The sequence below is a fragment of the Euprymna scolopes genome, chromosome 34, assembly GCF_053919585.1.
Source record: "Euprymna scolopes isolate OS-2025 chromosome 34, ASM5391958v1, whole genome shotgun sequence".
NCBI lineage: Eukaryota > Metazoa > Mollusca > Cephalopoda > Sepiida > Sepiolidae > Euprymna > Euprymna scolopes.
The window spans coordinates 56,629,468-56,649,731 of NC_136515.1; the positions used below are offsets into that span (position 1 = coordinate 56,629,468).

Below are 20,264 nucleotides of genomic sequence, written 5' to 3' on the forward strand. Positions count from 1 at the left end.
AAAATACTACCTAAGAGAAACTTTTGTTTAGTTCTGGAGTGACAATGATCCCCATTTTACCTGCTTTTGAGTTGGGCTTGAGCCCAAACTTTTTGTTCATGTTGAACTTGCATTGTATTTTTAGTCTGAATAAAAGATTTAATACCTCAAAGTGTAGTATCTGTTCTTCAGATGCTGCACTACACTTTTTTGGTCTCAATTAATGGAGGAGATATCCTTCATGACTGATACATTATTTTATTTTTGTTACTGACCAGAGTGCTCCTTTTTGGGGAGCTGGTTTCCCCCCACATTAAAAACAGATCTCATGTCTAAACAAGTAAAAAAACAAAAAAAAAAATCTACACATAAGTGATAGGAATCATATCTTAATATCGTGGTTTCTTCCTAGATCATATTCTTGGGACTGAATACCTCATTTTCAGAGACAGCATTTCTTTAATAATTAATTTTCCACCTTATCGTTTTCATAATTTTTGTATATTTCCATTACTGTGACATGACAATCCATTAGATAACATTTGTTTCGCTTGAAATTTGATATTTCAATTTTCGCTACAATAAGGAATTTTTTTTTTTTTAGCTAAAAATTTTAGTTTTAACAAATTTTTCAAGGATTTTTTTTTTTTTTTAGCTCAAGACAAAATATTCCTTACATAATATGCTATATTTTGATGCCACTGACCTTTGAGTTTAACGTATTCCCCAATAGCATCTGCTACATCAGGATCTAGTCCTTTCTCTTCCGTCATTTCTTTACGAACATCGAGCCAATCCATCTGGAAGAGAACAAAAAAGTTTTTTTAAAATTTTCGGTTAAAACACGTCCAAATAAAAAAATGGGCGACTTTCTAAGAAAAACACTGGTTCTTTGAGGCGGAGACATTAACCTTAATATTGTAAAAAAAAAAAAAAGAAATCAACAAAACAGATGAACGATAAAAACGAAATAGTAAATAGCGGAACGGATTAGGGCGCTGGACTAAAATACATAAGGCCCTGGGTTCGAATCCTACCAACAGTCAAGCTACGCTGATGAGGAGTAGGGCTCCGAAACACGCGTGTCCGTAGATTGCGGTTTTTAAAAAATAATATATATATATATATATATATAAATAAATGCAACTTTGTGTGTGAGTTCGTTCGTTATAGACTCAAAACGGCTGGAGCGATTTTTATGAAATTTCACACAAAGGTACTTGGTGTGCTTGGCAGTGTTTTAAGCTAGGTTTTGGCGTCGAAATGTTTCCAACAAGTATCGGCAACAGATATTCGCTATGAATTATTGTATGTATGCAAATGAAAATGACCTGCCATTTTTCCAGGTCGTTGCTCAGTGACGAGCCAGACCAACGCTGACACTGTTATTTATGTTATGGAATTGTTCATACTACTACTACTACTACTACTACTACACACTTCACACAGACACATTACAGTGTGTTTCCTCTTTCTTTTTTATTTTTTTTGACAACGTAACTTCTTAATGTTGTTCTGTTAATTGGAAAAAATAATTCTTCCATTTTTTTCCTTAACTAGACTTTAATTAACACTTTAAATAACATTTATTTATACAAATACAAATTCATTAACTTATAAAAACGATTTTTTCTTTGACTAACTAATCAAGACAAAACACTCCTCATAGCAACAATAAAACTTGCTTATTCATTATTTATGCATTTACGAACACTTATTTAAAATTCTCTCTTTTCTCATAAATTTTGATTGAGATTTTTTTTTCTCGAAAATTTATATTTTTTTTACATATTCATTTTATCTTACACTTCATAGGCATAAAAATAGCATTAAATCAACCCCCGACTAAGGTTGGGTAATACTGCTAGTATATATATAAACACACACAAAAATATATAAATTACTTATACACAGACTGAAAACTTGGACATGGCCGTTTCAAATCCAGTTCATTCCCAGGACTCTACATTGTGAGTGAAACAGCATTTGCAAACTATTTTTAAAAGTGGTGACTAAAATAATGAAATGCTTATCTTTTGGCGATTGTATTTCTTTACCGACAATCTTTCAAAGCTCACTACTGAGTGAAAAATATTCTTGAATAAAACAAAGTTAAATTATTTATACAATAAAAGTTTAATAGGACAGTATACTCTTTTTAACAAAGACTGTTTAAAAAATATCTCAAGAAATTATGTTGGTGATGTTCTCAACATGACAAAACAAAGTAGTCCAGCCGGTGGGTTCAGGTCAGAGAAGACGGAGGGTGGGGGCTAGTGAAAGAAGGGTACAAAATCGTAGCACTCCTATAGCCAAACATTGGTCTCTTTAGACTTGTAGGCTGGCACAGAGTCCTGCTGCCACACCCAGGGTTTGCTAGTGGCCACCTGATTGCACTAGGGCATCACCATACTCTTCAGCACATCCAGGTACACTTTGGTGTTGACTTTCAAGCAGACTTCGAAGATGTGAATTGGCATGATATGGCCCTCACTTGAAACCACACCAAAGACCATAACCGTGGATGGAACTTTGTTTTCATCATCCTGGGCACGTCCTTGTTATTTGTGGCAATCCAGTGATGCATTTTGAGGATGCTGGCAATGGTCCTGTTATCACAATTTGGATCGATAGAGAGCAGGAGTTGTACAGTGGTGCATCTCCAATCTTGCTTGTTGAGCATTGTCATTTTAAGACATGATAGAAGGCTCCTAGGCGCAGTTTTACAATTTGTTACTGGGCAGAGGGAAACAACTCATTTACGAAGAGATTCGTTCATTTTCTCATCTCATAAATTAGGATGTAATATTTTTTAAAATCAAAACTTAAAAGAAAACGACAAAGGTTTTTTTAAAGTAACAAAGTTGGTAACATTAATAATATCAAATGTAATCTTTACACAACTATGAAGAGAAACCCAACAAATCCACAATATTTTCATTAGATGAGAACATTTAAAAAAGAAATTTGGCAACTTTTTTTTTTCTTAATTAAAAACTAAGGTTAAGAAATTAGTCTTTAACCTTTAAAAACTACCAAGAATGAAACTAATAAAACAAGGATGAAACTTAAAGCTGTGGCTTTTTTTTTTTTACTCTAACAAAGCTTATAATATTAATAACCTAACCCCAACATCTAATTTTTAACATTACAAAAAATGAAAATGCGACGATAGTTGTAAGCTGTGGCAACTTTTTTCTACATTTTTTACAACTTAAGAGATTAAATGCAACGATAGAAAATTATTTTTTTTCAAACAAAAACAAAGATGAGAATATGAAAAAAAGAAAAAGAAAAAAAAGCCTGTGGCTTTTTTTTCTTTTTCACTGAACAAAGCTTATAACACCAACATCTAGTTTTTAACATAAATAATAAATCAGTTTTTGTTTAATAAAAATTACATCTCCACAACTATCGTCACATTTTCATTTTTTGTAACGTTAAAACTAAATGTTGGTGTTATGATAATAAGCTTTGTTACAGTAAAAAAAAAAAAAAGAAAAAAAAAGAAAAGAAAAAAAGAAAAGAAAAAAGAAAAGAAAAGAAAAGAAAAAAGAAAAGAAAAAAGAAAAGAGAAAAGAAAAGAAAAAAAAGAAAAAAGAAAAGAAAAAAAAAGAAAAAAGAAAAGAAAAAAAAGGAAAAAGGAAAAAAAAAGAAAAAAGAAAAGAGAAAAGAAAAGAAAAGAGAAAAGAAAAGAGAAAAGAAAAGAGAAAAGAAAAAAGAAAAGAAAAAAGAAAAGAAAAAAGAAAAGAAAAGAAAAGAAAAGAAAAAAGAAAAGAAAAAAGAAAAGAAAAAAAGAAAAGAAAAAAAGAAAAGAAAAAAAGAAAAGAAAAAAAGAAAAGAAAAAAAGAAAAGGAAAAAAAATTAAAAAAAAAAGAAAAGAAAAAAAAAAAAGAAAAGAAAAGAAAAAAAGGAAAAGAAAAAAAGGAAAAGAAAAAAGGAAAAGAAAAAAGGAAAAGAAAAAAGGAAAAGAAAAAAGGAAAAGAAAAAAAGAAAAGAAAAAAGGAAAAGAAAAAAGGAAAAGAAAAAAGGAAAAGAAAAAAAGGAAAGAGAAAAAAAGAAAAAAGGAAAGAGAAAAAAGAAAGGAAAGAGAAAAAAGGAAAGAAAGGAAAGAAAAAAAGAAAATAAAAAAATAAAAAAAAGAAAAAATAGAAAAAAAAATAGAAAAAAAAAAATAGAAAAAAAAGAAATAGAAAAATAGAAAAAAGAAATAGAAAAAAAATAGAAAAAAAAGAAATAGAAAAAAAAGAAAAAGAAAAAAAAAAGAAAAAGAAAAAAAAAAGAAAAAGAAAAAAAAGAAAAAGAAAAAAAAAAGAAAAAAAAGAAAAAAAAGAAAAAGAAAAAGAAAAAAAGAAAAAGAAAAAAAAAGAAAAGAAAAAGAAAGAAAAAGAAAAAGAAAAAAAGAAGAAAAAAAGAAAAAAAAAGAAAAAAAGTCGCTGCAGTTTTAATTTTCATTACGCAACTGGCTAATTAGTAGATGTCTGCAACAAAATATAGGAAACCGGTTCTCATCAAATGGAAACGAAATTATGTCTTTTCTAGGGCGACAATTTTATCGTTCCACCTTGTAAAATTTTATGGCTAACCAAGGAGTGACTGTCTAGTGATACTATCTTGAAAATAGTCTTAAGGAACAGGGAAGATAATACAAACTTGTAAGATTTTTGTTTTCAGAATCGAAACTTGAGGGTATCGAAATCAGAAAAATTTGTGCCAATTTTCTGATGGCAAAAAAAAACAAAACAAAAAAAACAAAAAACGATTAATTTCATTGTCATTATTATTAATTTGTTTAAAACTTAATTTTCTATTGCTGGTACTAATAATAAAATGATAAATATTTATTGATTTTAAACTATCAGTAAAACAAAAATCCATAGATCACCCCACCTCGTCTCCACACATACATCCACATGTATTTTTACATTTATGAAAATATATTACATGGGTCTTTGCAATAATCTGAAAATTAACAAACAAAAACCAACTTCATAGTTAAATATTTAGAGATCTTAAAGAATTGGAATTGGTAATTGTATTGGAATCAGAAATTTAGAACAGAATTGTTAATTGATTTGGAATCAGGAAAATATTGAAATCAAATCATTAATGCATACGAATCACCATTAATCACTTAAAAATTATTTTAAAATAAAACTACTTGATCAATTTTTTTTACAGTCGGGGTACATATATCATACAGATTTTTTTTTTTTTAATATAAGGTGAATTCAAGGAGCCATAAAATAATATTTTATAACTACAAATTTTTAAATTAATGAAAAAAAAAAAAAAAAAAAAAAAGGATTTAATTGATTATCGGTTATTACTAAAAATTTTTCTCTATATTAAAAAATAAAAACAAAGAAAAATCTGTATGATGTACATATGAAAAAATAAAATCATATTCCAAATATTATGTAAAAGTTTTACTTTTATGAAGAAAACCCATTTCTAGGTGATTAATCATAAGCATTACAATATAACTCAATTCAAATATGCAAGATTTCTCCTTTTTTTAGGCTGTTTTCAAAATGGAAAACAAGACAGCTGCTTTGAGGTTACTCATAATATTTTATTTTCTTATTTAAAAATAAAACTACTTGATCAATTTATGTGATTTTTGGAATATGATATATGGATAAGAAGCGGATGGAATTACAAAGATAGTTGAAAAGAAAGATGCTTAAAAAGGTATGAAAAACAAATAAATATAATTTTGAAATAAGACTACGGTTGAGAAATCCTGAACAACAAAATAATTCCAACTCTCTTACCTTATCAAGTTTATCTACAGCAGAGCAAATTGGTCGGAAATCTTTCTCCGGAACACCACATGCAGCAAACATGCCATCCAACAACTTCCTATGATTGAGCTGGAAAAAAGAATAAAATCAAAAGGAATATAAAAAAAAAAAAATAGCAGGGAGCCCAACATTATCCAGGATCCACAGTTTCAATACTTTCAGTGAAATTGCTCATTTTTCAATCAAATTGATTGATTGCTACAATGCACTGGGAGGAAGCTGCACCTGCCTCCCCTCAGGGACTTAATCTATATTGCTATCTACATTACACTGTAGAGAACATACATTTGATTTTATAAAATCTATATATCTAGAAAAGTGAAAGTGTCTATGTGTCTGTCTGTCTGTCTGTCTGAGTAGATTTCTCTATGCAATAACTGTTATTTTCAGTCTAGAGACTCGAAATTTGATACACAGGGTATTGAGATTTGAGAAAATCTTTGTAATCGGGTTTCAGCCAGAAATTTGGCTGTTAAGGCATCAAAGTTCAACGATTTGACCTTTGAGAACTCTACTTAACTCCTCCGACAATTTTGGATCTAAACATTTGAAATTTTAGATATAGGTTCTTTGAACATGGATCTAACCTAATAACTTGATTGGAGTCCAAAATAATAAATGTTAAGGGGTCATAATAGGGGTCAAAGTAAAAAAAATTGACCGCTTTTTTTTTTTTGTTCAATATACACCTCCAAACTCCCGGGCAACGCCGGGCTGAAATGCTAGTTATTTTATATAATTAAAGTTTAAAATGCAAAAGTTAAGTTTCATGGTTCAATTGTGCTTTATACAGAAACATTCATTTCGAATGTGCCCGTCTTATCAAGAATTTACTGTTGATTTTATATGCCGGGCTCTTCTACTTGTGTGGTAATAAAACTTCTCAAATGCACCTGTGATGTTAGGCTGTATCAGAGTGTTAACTTTGGTTAAAACTGGATTGTTTCTTCTTACTAGTGTTGGGACGATTAATTAGAATCAGAATCCGGAATCGGAAAAATCAACAAATTTTGGGATATCAGAATCTGTATCAGAAAAATTGGTGCATATTTTCCGATGCCAAAACGATTCTTTTGTCTTTTTTATTTTATTTACAGCAAAATCTTCCATTGCTGGTAATAATGATAAAATAATATTTATTGATTTTAAAATACCAGTAAAGCTAAAATCGATAGATCATGCTTGACAAGTGTAAATTTACGTTTAGGAAAATATCTGCATATTTAACGTTTTTTTTTTTTTTTTTTTTTTTTTTTTTTTTTTTTTTTTTTTTTTTTTTACAGAAATCAGGGAAAATAACTTTATAGTTAAATATTTAGAGATTTATAAAGAATTGGCATCAGTAATTGTATCGGAATTGGGGAAAATATTGGAATCGTTTCATCACTATTTTTACATCTTACATTCAATTATTGATATTTATCTGGGTCATTTCAATACAAAACCTAAGAACACTGCCAGACACACAAAGTAAACTTGCATGAAATTTAAGAAAAGAAAAGTAAAAATCAGCCCAGCCACTATTGAGTCCATAAGAGAACAAACTTACAAATTTATTATAAGTAGATGTTTATAATTGCAAGTCTTTATCTGATAATTAGTATATGTTTACATATGTTAAATATTAATATAATATATAATAAAATCAGAAATTTTATAGTTAATCAATTTAATATTTCTATGTTGGGTTTACTTCCCTTATTTCATCTTTTAGTCCTCACATTCCACGAGCAAAGTTTCTGACAAAGAGGAAAAATTGCTGTTTTCTATCCATCTAACACTTATTGTTGTCTAGTTTTAGACCTTCAAGTAATATTTTTTTTTGGCTCTTTACATCAAGTGGCTTTCTGCCTTGTCTGGAGTGGCTTTCATAAAAAACAATTTTGGAACAAAAAAAAACAACAACTTTGGAACAAAAAAAAAACAACAACAACTTTGGAACAAAAAAAAACAACAACAACTTTGGAACAAAAAAAAACAACAACTTTGGAACAAAAAAAAACAACAACTTTGGAACAAAAAAAAACAACAACTTTGGAACAAAAAAAAAAAACAACAACTTTGGAACAAAAAAAAAAAACAACAACTTTGGAACAAAAAAAAAAAAACAACAACTTTGGAACAAAAAAAAAAAAACAACAACTTTGGAACAAAAAAAAAAAAACAACAACTTTGGAACAAAAAAAACAACAACAACTTTGGAACAAAAAAAACAACAACAACTTTGGAACAAAAAAAACAACAACAACTTTGGAACAAAAAAAACAACAACAACTTTGGAACAAAAAAAACAACAACAACTTTGGAACAAAAAAAACAACAACAACTTTGGAACAAAAAAAACAACAACAACTTTGGAACAAAAAAAACAACAACAGCTTTGGAACAAAAAAAACAACAACAACTTTGGAACAAAAAAAACAACAACTTTGGAACAAAAAAAACAACAACAACTTTGGAACAAAAAAAACAACAACAACTTTGGAACAAAAAAACAACAACAACTTTGGAACAAAAAAAACAACAACAACTTTGGAACAAAAAAAACAACAACAACTTTGGAACAAAAAAAACAACAACAACTTTGGAACAAAAAAACAACAACAACTTTGGAACAAAAAAAACAACAACAACTTTGGAACAAAAAAAAAACAACAACTTTGGAACAAAAAAAAACAACAACAACTTTGGAACAAAAAAAAACAACAAAAACTTTGGAACAAAAAAAAACAACAACAACTTTGGAACAAAAAAAAACAACAACAACTTTGGAACAAAAAAAAAACAACTTTGGAACAAAAAAAAAACAACTTTGGAACAAAAAAAAAACAACAACTTTGGAACAAAAAAAAAACAACAACTTTGGAACAAAAAAAAAACAACAACTTTGGAACAAAAAAAAAACAACAACTTTGGAACAAAAAAAAAAACAACAACTTTGGAACAAAAAAAAAACAACAACTTTGGAACAAAAAAAAACAACTTAGAAACAAAAAAAAACAACAACTTAGAAACAAAAAACAACAACTTAGAAACAAAAAACAACAACTTAGAAACAAAAAACAACAACTTAGAAACAAAAAACAACAACTTAGAAACAAAAAACAACAACTTAGAAACAAAAAACAACAACTTAGAAACAAAAAACAACAACTTAGAAACAAAAAACAACAACTTAGAAACAAAAAACAACAACTTAGAAACAAAAAACAACTTAGAAACAAAAAACAACAACTTAGAAACAAAAAACAACAACTTAGAAACAAAAAACAACAACTTAGAAACAAAAAACAACAACTTAGAAACAAAAAAAAACAACTTAGAAACAAAAAAAAACAACTTAGAAACAAAAAAAACAACTTAGAAACAAAAAAAACAACTTAGAAACAAAAAAAAAACAACAACTTAGGAACAAAAAAAGGAAAAAAAATTCTATACCATCAAAAAGGGATTGATATGACTGAAATATCTGAATTATATTTTTTCAATAAATGAAACCAATAAATATTAATATAATTCTGTTTTTCATGAGTTTGTATCTTCCTATATAGCTATTTATTTTTTAATCCAATATTTTAAAATACAGTGGATATATATGCATTTATAATATGATTGAAAGGCTTTGACATTTTAATATCTAATTTGCATAATTTCTTTTATATGTAACAGAGCCACTGACGTGTATTTAGCAGCAGAAGCAGCAGCCGTGTGACACGTATACAAATTACCAAGCTGGTGCACAAGCTGACATCACAGCGGAGGAAGAGAAGGGAAAGAAAAAAAAACACCACATGGCGAGAATCGAGAAAGCTTGTGCTGGAATGAAATGGACATGTTGCTCGTGGTGGTGTAAGAGACTTTTAAGCATGCTTCAAGATGGCAGTGTTTGTTGACTACATGGTGAACTCTTAAAACAAGATGCAATGTATTGTTGGAAAGCATCGTTTATAAATGCCTTTTATTTCAACAAACAAAAGAGAAAAGGCAGTCAAATTTCTTTCTTTTTTTTTGTTTCTTTGTGAATGTCTCTGCATGCAACTTGTGGGTCAGTGTTAAAATGGAACGGAACCATTGAAGAAGATTAACAACCACGTTGCATGTAATTAATGTTGGTGTTATAAATTTGTACTTTTACTGTGTTATTTTCTCTCTATATCTGCAATAGTTTTGTCGATTTTAATAGTAATTAATTAAAGTTACATAATATGAGAGAATAAATTACAAAAACTTTTAAAATATGCTCATTATCAAGAGAGATAATTTAAATGAAACTAATGTTTAGTTAGCTAGAAAGATATACCGATAAGTCATAAGAGTTCAGAGGGGAATATGATCACTGTCTCTGTCCATCTGTCTCTCCTTCCCATTTTTCTGTCTCTTCATCTCACTTTCTGTGTGAGAAGATAACTGTTTTTAAAATAATAAAAAAAAAGAAAATTTGATTTTCTTTTCTTTCGCCTAAACTAATTAACCAGTCATTATGAATTTTATATATGTCTATATATTTATATATTTGTATGGACAGTGTGTCAGTGTAATCATGCCATACACTTATCATGATGAGGAGAGGAGATGAATCAAATTCTGCTTAAATGGTTGTGAATTTGTTTTTCTTCCTGTCTCACCTGATTGACACTTCACAAATAGATGTGCGCTTAGTCCAGTCATTACTGACCAGCTGTAGCCAAGCATTGTCCAGTTTAAATTATATTCATCGGTATTCCATTACAACGAACTCATTTGTGTATTAGTGTGTGTATTTCTGTGCACACATTCATAACTGTATTCATATATGTGCATGCATGCGTGTGTTTATGTGAGCTTTTATTTTCATTTTTGCTCAGTTAACTTTAAAAAAATCATAGAGTACTGCATCAAGGCTGGGAAGGTCATCATAATCCTCAGCCTCAATGCAGTGTTCCCTATGCAATGCAGGGATGTATTATATTATAAAGACCATAAAGATCTGACAATTGTTTAAACAAACGAAGTGAATGCTTGAAGGCATGCATACACAGAAAACAAGCACTCTTCTTAAACTGGGAAAATCAAGCGATAGATACAGAGATTACAGGATTTAAAGATACAACCCTTAGCACAGAAACAGAAATTTGAATTAAAAGAAATGAATAGCAAACATATAGATAAAACAATTTAACAAATGAGGATAGTTTGTAAATTTCAAACAATTTTAAGTTAAACTGTCATTTTTAATTTCACTAAGACTTATTTTAATTGGTAGTCAATTAAAATTTTACAATGTTGTAATAAATTTATATTTTTTAATAAACTTCAACATAAAATAAAATTTCTTTGTTTTAAAATAAAAATTTTAATAAAAAAATTTTAAAATAAAATTAAGAATGGATGATTATAATATAAAATAAAAATAGAATTTTTCTTAAAACTTCATTAGTATAATATGAAAAATCCAAAATCTATATATCTATAAAAATGAACGCATGTGTGTGTGTGTACATTTCCCTACGCAATAACTCTGTCAATTTTTAGTCTACAGACTCGAAATTTGATATACAGGGTACTGAGATTTGGGAAAATCGATGTGATCTGTTTTCGGTCAGAAATTTGCCTGTTAAGGGGTCAAAGTTCACTGATTTGACCTTTGAGAACCCTACCAAACTCCGACAATTTTGGGTCTAAACATTTGAAAATTTATATATAGGTTCCTTGGACATGGATCTAACTTAATAACTTGATTTGAGCCCAAAACAATAAATTTAAAGGGGTCAAAGTTAACAAAAATTGACCTCTGCGGTCTCTACCAAATTACTCAGAAAATTTCTGGTCTAAACATTTGAAATTTTACATAAAGGGTATTCAGAGACAGGGCAAGCTTTTTCATCGGTTTGGGTCGAGAATTTTTAGTTACCAATATATAAATGTGTGTATGTATGTTTGGATGTCTGCTTAAAACTTTTGACAGAGGCGACGGATTTTACCAAGATCAGTATCGTTTTGAAGTTCGACCTTTCATACGACAAATATAAAAAAATTGGCTAAAAACATTAACATCTTCACCTTTAACTAGGCACTTTTCTACAGGGAGAGGTTGGTTTTTTTGCCGATATTTTTGAAAGATATCCTCTCCTTTCGATTATCTAGCCTTAATGTAAACATAAGTCACTTCAGGTTTGGCGGTGGTCATAACCGCAAAGACGTCAGGTTTTTTTCCCCCTGTTCTTTTCCCCCTTCGCGGTACGGGTTCGAGCCTGCCTTCCTACTACCACTTTTTTTTTTTTTGCTTAACATACACATCCAAACACCCGGGCAACGCCGGGCTGAAATGCTAGTAATATATATAAGAGAAAGAAAATTAAAACTCTAACTTTACAACGGATTAGAGTTAGAGTTATTTCTGACAAATAGAGAAGAAAAGCTGTTTTCTGGGTTGGAACCTATCCATATAAAATTTATCAATGGCTAGTTTTTGACCATGAAGTTGTATTTTTAATTATTTATTAAATAAATTTTCTAATTTCTATGGAATTTGCTATCTTGCAATAGCCCCAACATGTCTGAAAGTCAAACACATCTGATGAAGGATTATTTCTTGAAATATAACAATACAGACATTCCACCTAACCACCTGATGCAAGTAAGAACATATAAAATATAATTGTATAGATTTAAATTTCATTAGTTTATTTTTTTTATTACTCTTTTTCACCACAAACAAGGCATACTGCCACTTGGATGTAAGGGGCTACTATTTTGGATTTTGTCTAACAAGGGACTATGAAGAGTAGAGCATCGAGATGTTTGTTCACATTACATTTAAACTTCTGCAGGTTAGTACAATAAAGGAAGCAGGAAGGATATTCAAATGTTTAGCAGTTTGAGGGGATACACTATTAGTGTAGAAAGCTTTTTAGCATCTGGGGACTTCAACAGTAGGAGGGGGAGTGCTGCTTGTTGAGTTAGTCGGAAGTATGTATGTTGGAGTGACACAAGTGCTATTTTTTTTTAAACATCAAGCAGCTTCATGCCCTGCTGGGAGCGATTTGTGTATACAGACTTCCAAGCTTGGCATAAATAAATAATGGAATAATCCAAATAATATGAATTACCAATGCTCGTGTAAAACAATTCCGAAAACACTTTATATTTCAGGGCTCTACATTGCGAGTGAAACAGTCGCATTTGCGAGTGATTTTTCAAAATGGCGACTAGAAATGATAAAACGCTTATCTTTTGGCAATTGTATTTTTTTTCACTAACAATCTTCAAAAGCTCACTACTGAATGAAAAATATCTTTTCAACTTTAAAAAATTTTTTTTTTCATAAAACAAAGTTAAATTATTTAAACAATGAAAGTTTTTTTTTTTTTTTTTTTTTTACACAGTGATCACCACTTATCAAGGCCCAGAAGCCACTCAGGGATAAGGGTTATTGCAAGTACATTAAGTTAGTGAGGAGATTTGCTGAAGTGTTTACTTAAGGGGCGGTTCATTAGGAATTTGTTAACATTGGACTTGAAGACATCCAAGTTATAGTCTGGAGGGAAGCAGGCAGACGGAACAGAGTTCCACAGGCGTGCAGTTCTAAGAAAGAAGCTTTGTTCATGGAATCCGCGTTTTGATTTAGGCACAGATATAGAGTGGGGGAAATTTTTCACAGTGGATTCAGCTAGACGGGTGTTTTTCGTGAAAGATTGGCGAGGGGGGACCAGAGATTGGAGTTCAGACGAGCATCTGCCATGGAAATAACGATAAAAAAGTTTAAAAGAATATACTTTTTTTTTTTAACGAAGGTGTTTAAAAAAATATCTGAAGAAATTAGAATGTTTATACCTTTAAGTATCAACATAAAATTTGTTGTATATTTAGAATTACAGAAAAATCTTTATGATGTACATATTCGTCACAGAACAAAGATGTCATATTCTAAAAATCATGTAGGTTTGGCTAGTAACTTTTTTATTTGGCTAGTAAGCGAAAATATTTAGTTGTCAAAGGTCAACTAAAAGATAAATTTGTCCATAGAGCCCTGTATTTCTTAACGTGTTGTAATGAATAGCAATAAAACTGATGAACCAATTATTAATTTTGTAGGAAGAAAGCTATCAATGACAAAGAAACGACCCTTATAAAGTTTTTACTTGAAAGAATTAAATTGAATTACATTATATTCTTCTGCTGCAACAATCCACAAGTCGACAAATGAAAATATTGATTTTGTATTAATAACAATGACAATAAAATGATCAGAAGACAGACTTTTTGTATATTAGACTAGCAGGAGTACCCGGCATTGCCCGAGTGTGGAGATGTGGTCTAGGATATTGACCAAAGGCCAGGCGTAAAAAAAGAGCATGGCTACCTGATGGAAAAATAAAAGGGATAAAACGAAATCACATAACCCTGTTTAAATGTTAAAACTTAAAAAAAAATCGGAAAAAAAAAACCCAGTCCATTATATGGGCATGAACGTGATGGAAAAATAAAAGTGAAAATAAAGAAAGGAATAAAAAAAATGGCATAAATAACCCTGTTTGAATAAAACTTTTAAAAAAATCTGAAAAAAAAAAAAATGTTACATGGGCACGAATGTGAAACCTAACCCTTACGTGACCTTGATAACCACTGCTCTACGATGAAGTTAGCAAAGTCACATCATTTTTTTCCTACTTAAACCAATTCAAGAAAGAACATCATTCGCGCATGCGTGCTTGTCTAAATTATTATGAAAGAACGATTTTTTGCTATCCTCCCTCATTGCAAACGTCTATTCCTATATGTAGTAATTGACTTTTTTTTTCTTTCTTTTTTTTTTTAATTCTCACATATTATTCGAGCGAGACATTGCTCCTTCATATGGTACCAGTCTGGACTCGGTTCGATGTCCCTGAGAAACGTTTTAGTGAGACATACAAACATGCATACACACAAACTGATGTTTGAGATTTATATTATAGAAGGTATGAGGTGCCTTAAATAAGTTTCCAGATTTTTTTTTTTTTTTTTTTTTTGTACAAACATTTAAAATTATGGTAGACTCTTGAAAATTTAGTATCTTATTGCAATACATCTTATGAGATGACCAATCAATTTTTATGATTTCAAGTTCAAGGAATTGGAACACACCCTACAAAAGCCTGATTGTCACAGCTGGTCAATTTCAAAAATCCAATCTTTCCATCCCACTTTAATTATGTAACATCTCTTTCTATCTCCTTTTCCTTTGAATATAATATCACCCCATTTATATATCTATAGAGTTTAACCACTTCTATATATTTACCTACTTTGTTTCTATTGCTATACTTTAAAAACTAAATAAAACAAGGAAATATTCAGTAAATAGTTTACTAATTCAAATCGTAGCAAATAATAAGTAGGGATTAAGAGGAAATTCTAATAGAGAATTCTGAAGTTGCCTATTATTATCTGATGTACAAACCCTGTACATTACACACCTAATCGATTAAAAATTATAATAAACTAGCGGGATGGGGTTGCCAGGTCGTTAACCCCCCCCCCCCAAAAAAAAAACAGGACTCGAGTGGCATCTACCAGAAATGAAACCTGATTTAAAATTTTGTAAAAAAAAAAAAAAAAAAAGGAAAAAAAAGAAAACAGGAAAAGGAAAATCGCTCTTTTTAACAATGCCACATTCATAACTGTATGATGCAAATGACAAAAGTTTTTAGCGGATGCATAAAAACAAGTTAGATTTATTTAATAAATTTTTTTTCACTTAGTTTGATTTCAAACTCTCCAAGTTCCAATGCAATTTTTCTGATGGAAATCACTCCAGACAAAGTATGAAATAACTGACTTTACTGTAGGTATTATAATTTTTAATTTAATAAAATAAAATTTGTTGCATTTTTTTTTTCACTTACTTTGATTTCAAATTCTCCAAGTTCCAATGCTTTCAAGATTGTAGAAACCATCTTCACACATTCCGCGTCTGGAATCATGGCGTCATATTGTCCAGCAATGTCAACATCCTATTTAAAATGAAAATGCAATTTTTTTATGATGATTAAATTTATAAAAACAAATAGGGTACTTATTTAGAATTTAACCTATTTTAAAAAAATACAGAAAAATGTTTTCAAAAAACTTCACGATGTATGCACCCATCATAGAACAAAGATGTCATATTCCAAAAATCATGTAAATTGATTAAGTATTTTTTTAAAACCAAGAAAATCAAATTTTGTGAGATAGCGAGACGTTATGTTTTGAACCACCATGTTTAATAATGGAAGGGGAGACCATTTTGTTCCACTTACCGAGATCAAGATCAGTCTTGTAATGGCTACAATTTCCTATTAAAAACCATAAAAATTTGATTTTCAAATATATATATATATATATATATATATACATACATACACACACACACACTGTATAAGCAAAATCAAGGCTTCAAAAAAGGTGTTGATAACAACAAGAAGTGTATTTCATTTTACGTTAATTGTTTCCATGCCAGATGGACAATTTTAAACATTATGGCGTATGAAAATTTTCACTAAAACCAACATTTCTTCAGACATTATGAATAAAAACCCTTGACAATGGAACATTTTTTAAAGGAAAAGAAAAAAGAAAAATTCCCTTAATGGAAAAAGAAGCATGTGAAAAACATACACTCTGGAGGTAACCTCTGTGAAAAGCACATTTAAACGTTAAAAACAAAGTCATAAGTTTCCACAAAAAACCTTTAGCCATTTAAAAAAAAAAAAAAAATTTTTTTTTTTTTAATATATCCTATTCGTTGAATTCCTAAATTAGATTTCTCTATTTCTTTATTTCACATAATTAATTTTAAAAAGAATTTTTTTATTTTTTATTTCTACATTTATAATATGGCCATAACAACCTTGCATTAAAATTAACTTTTTTTTTTAAATAACTAAGGTTTTTTGTGGAAACTTATGACTGTTTTTAAATAAGGATATGAAAATTAGGTGATATATTAACATTTAAATGGGCTTTTCACAGAGGTTACCTCCAGAGTGTATGTTTTTCACATGCTTCTTTTTCCATTAAGGGAATTTTTCTTTTTTCTTTTCCTTTAAACAATGTTCTATTGTCAAGAGTGTTTTTATTCATAATGTCTGAAGAAATGCTGGTTTTTGTGAAAATTTTGAAACGCCATAATGTTTGAAATTGTCGATCTGGCATGGAAACAATTGTAACGTAAAATGAAATACACTTTTTGTTGCTATCAACACCTTTTTTGAAGTCTTGATTTTGCTTATACAGTATATAAATGCTCAATTATGAAATAGGATAATTTTGTAGCTTACTTTTTAAGTCATCTCGTTTTGGCTTAAAACTTATTGGTATATGAAAATTTACTGGATTACACGAACTCAGTATATTACATACAAGTATATATATATATTGAAAATCACGTTTTTATGGTATATATTATATATATATATATATATATAAAGCTGAATGTCTGTGTGTGTGTCTGATCACGAATAGGCTCCTATATGGTTGACTATTATAGAAAACTGATCATATAATGATAGATGTATTGAGACACAGGAATGGGTATGTTTGATCTGGCAGAATGATGATTCATTAAAATTGTGGGGTCTGGGTATGCGCCTGGTCCACAAAGTATGGAAATAAATTAAAAAATAAAAAAAAAAAACGTTTACAAGTGTTTTTGATATAGATGTACATAAGAATACTTTAATAAGTATGTTTTAACTTAAATAGGGATGGTATAATAAAATTGTGGGGTCTGCATTCGCACCTGGCCTCCATAGAATGGAAATAGGCACAAACTTTAATAAAGACTTTTCATGTGTATCTGCGTAAGTATACTTTGATAATTGTGTTTCAGTTTGAAGAAATATGGCATAATAAAATTATGGGCTGTTCATTCACGCCTGACCTCCATAGAATGGAAATATGTCACAAAGTTTAACAAGGTTTTTTTTAATATAGATCCACAGAATATTGTGATAAGTATTTCAGTGTGAACAGGTATGGTATAATAAATTATGGGGTTTATCTATTTTATTTTTACTTTCATATTTTGCTTTGGTTTTGATACCCCCAAATTCAAAGCTATCTCTTTACAACCTTTCCTTTTCATAACCTATCATACTTTCATAAATCAAAGTCCATTTTCTGTAGGCTGTTTTTTAACCCAGTCAACGACGGGACTTTTGCTAGTGTGTATATATATATATATATATATATATATATATATATATATATATATAGAGAGAGAGAGAGAGAGAGAAAATACTACTTGATTAATGTATATACTTTTTGGAAAATGGCATCTTTCCACCACAGGTACATAAATCACAAATTTTTCTGCAATTTAGTTTTTTTAAAAACAGGTTGAATACTAAATAAGCATCATAAAAATAATTAAACAGTTAATGAAAAAAAAAAAAAAAACAGAAACAAAATTTACATATGTGCAATGGAAAATTTCTGTCATGGTGTGTCCACTCTACGGATAATAATAAATTCTTCTACTTATTACAAAAACCAGGAGAATACGTCTTTCAGTGTCAACACACAAGTCAGGCTAAAGTCTTGCACATGGGGCAGTCGAACTGATGTATAACGACACTATTTCTTTTTTTTTGCTTTTCTGTTCACAATATTTTGTTTCTACCAATAACGAGTTGTGCATTTCTTTTAGAACCTTACAAGACTACAACACTTTCCCATTAAATGAGGCATTTATTTTTTCAATCTCTAAGGTAGTTTGACTTTGGCCAGAGATATTTTCAGTTCTCTGTGCTGCCATCTTGTTTGGCCAAGCATCTAACTGCATGTCTGCCTTTCTCATGCACCTGCAAAAACCATGCTGCACAACACATGTTTACACAGAGATTGAATGGACATGCCTTACTGCTAGACGCTTCCAAGATTCGCTTCAAGAGGCTTTAGTCTGTTGATTGTTCTGCCACTCTTCACTTTCAAATCTAATTTTCGTCACGTTTCTGTCTGAAATAGAATTTTAATGGTTAAACATGAAAATCGATATGCATCCGCAAAACATACTGGACGGTGCACGTTTACAGTACCTGATGCTGATGGATATTTCGTAAGTGTTCTTGATCTTTTTTCTGGTAACTTAGTATTTAGGACTGCCTCTATTCTAGAGACCATTAAGGAAAATTTCTTTTCCTCACAAAGGCAGAACCAAGCAGAACTTTCCCATTAACTGAAACACTTACTTTTTGAAAGAGAATATCTCTTGGGTGGTCTGACTCTGGCAAGGGATATCTTCAGATCTCTGTCCCATCTTCCTTTACCAAGCATCTATCAGAGTACATGTTTACCTTTCCCAAATCTGTTATGGCAGAAATAAAAATGTCCTGAAATGGTGTGCTGTCATCTGTTCTATCCTTATTTTCATGGCAGGTGCTCGACTGAGCTTCTATTTATGGCCACCTCTGTAAAACATTCACAGCAAACACTCGCCTAACTAAAACCACTGCCAACAATTTCCCTTTCTATCTGTACCTAAAACTAAAGAACAAAGCTTCTTTTCTAGAGCTGCCCATCTGTGGAACACAATACCACAGAACTGTTTCCCAGCTGACTATAACACGGTCATTTTTAAAGTTCAATGTTAAATTCTTCAACTATGCTCATAAATAGTTGATTATTATGCAACTTCTACCATTACCGTTTATCAGTGTTCACTAATCAACCCTTATCCTAGAGTGGCCTCTAGGTCTTGATAAATGGTGACTCCACTGTATAAAAAAAAAGAAAAAAAAAAAAGAAGAGCAGTTTTGTAGGTTTGCATTGCAGAAAAAGAAAATTATATCCTTATCTCTTCCCCAGAGTAACACCAGGTAACGCTGCTAGTCAGAAATAAATTGATGTAAGCATACATTATGGAAATTCATATATAATAAAATTATGTCAAATCAAGCATTATATTTAAGTTATTTTTCAACATCTGCACACAATATTTTTGCCAATTTTACTGTGTTGATATGTAATTTTATGTCTATTTTGGACATCCATATAATTACATTTGTGACATCCATATAATTCCATTTAACATGGGTAGGCCAAGAAAAATGTCTGAAGAAATGATAATAATAGACCTGAGAGAAGTGAAATAAATAAAAGCCTGGCCAGAGATTTTATTTATCTTAAATTTACAAGATTTTATATCCTTAAATCAGGTGTGGTGGCATATGGGCCAAGGTCATCCACTTTGTCTATACTCTAAAATAATTACCCAAAGACCACATTCACTCTTTGGGTTAGTTTTACTATCTATATCTATATATCTGTAACCACAACCAAGGTAAATGTTTCATGCTTTCCCGTTAGGGACCCACCCTTTTTTTTTTTTAATTAAAAAAATGCTACATTGCCAAAAGTGTGTTTATTCATAAAGTCTGAAGAAATGCTGGTTTTTGAAAATTTTCAAACGACATAATGCTTGAAATTGTCGAACTGGAGATTGAAACAATTTTAACATAAAACGAAGTACAAATT

General features: G+C 29.9%; 1 protein-coding gene across 2 annotated transcripts in view; it reads right to left on the minus strand.

Moving 5' to 3' along the window:
* Positions 1 to 20,264, minus strand: part of LOC145259215 (histidine--tRNA ligase-like) — a 102,652-nt gene that overhangs the window by 19,445 nt on the left and 62,943 nt on the right. For both annotated transcript variants that reach the window (XM_080117050.1, XM_080117051.1), the window contains 3 exons: positions 15,653 to 15,760; positions 5,757 to 5,855; positions 686 to 779 (listed from right to left, as the gene is read on the minus strand). In XM_080117050.1, the coding sequence (XP_079973176.1) occupies positions 686 to 779; positions 5,757 to 5,855; positions 15,653 to 15,760 (301 nt within the window). The remainder of the gene's footprint in view (positions 1 to 685; positions 780 to 5,756; positions 5,856 to 15,652; positions 15,761 to 20,264) is intronic.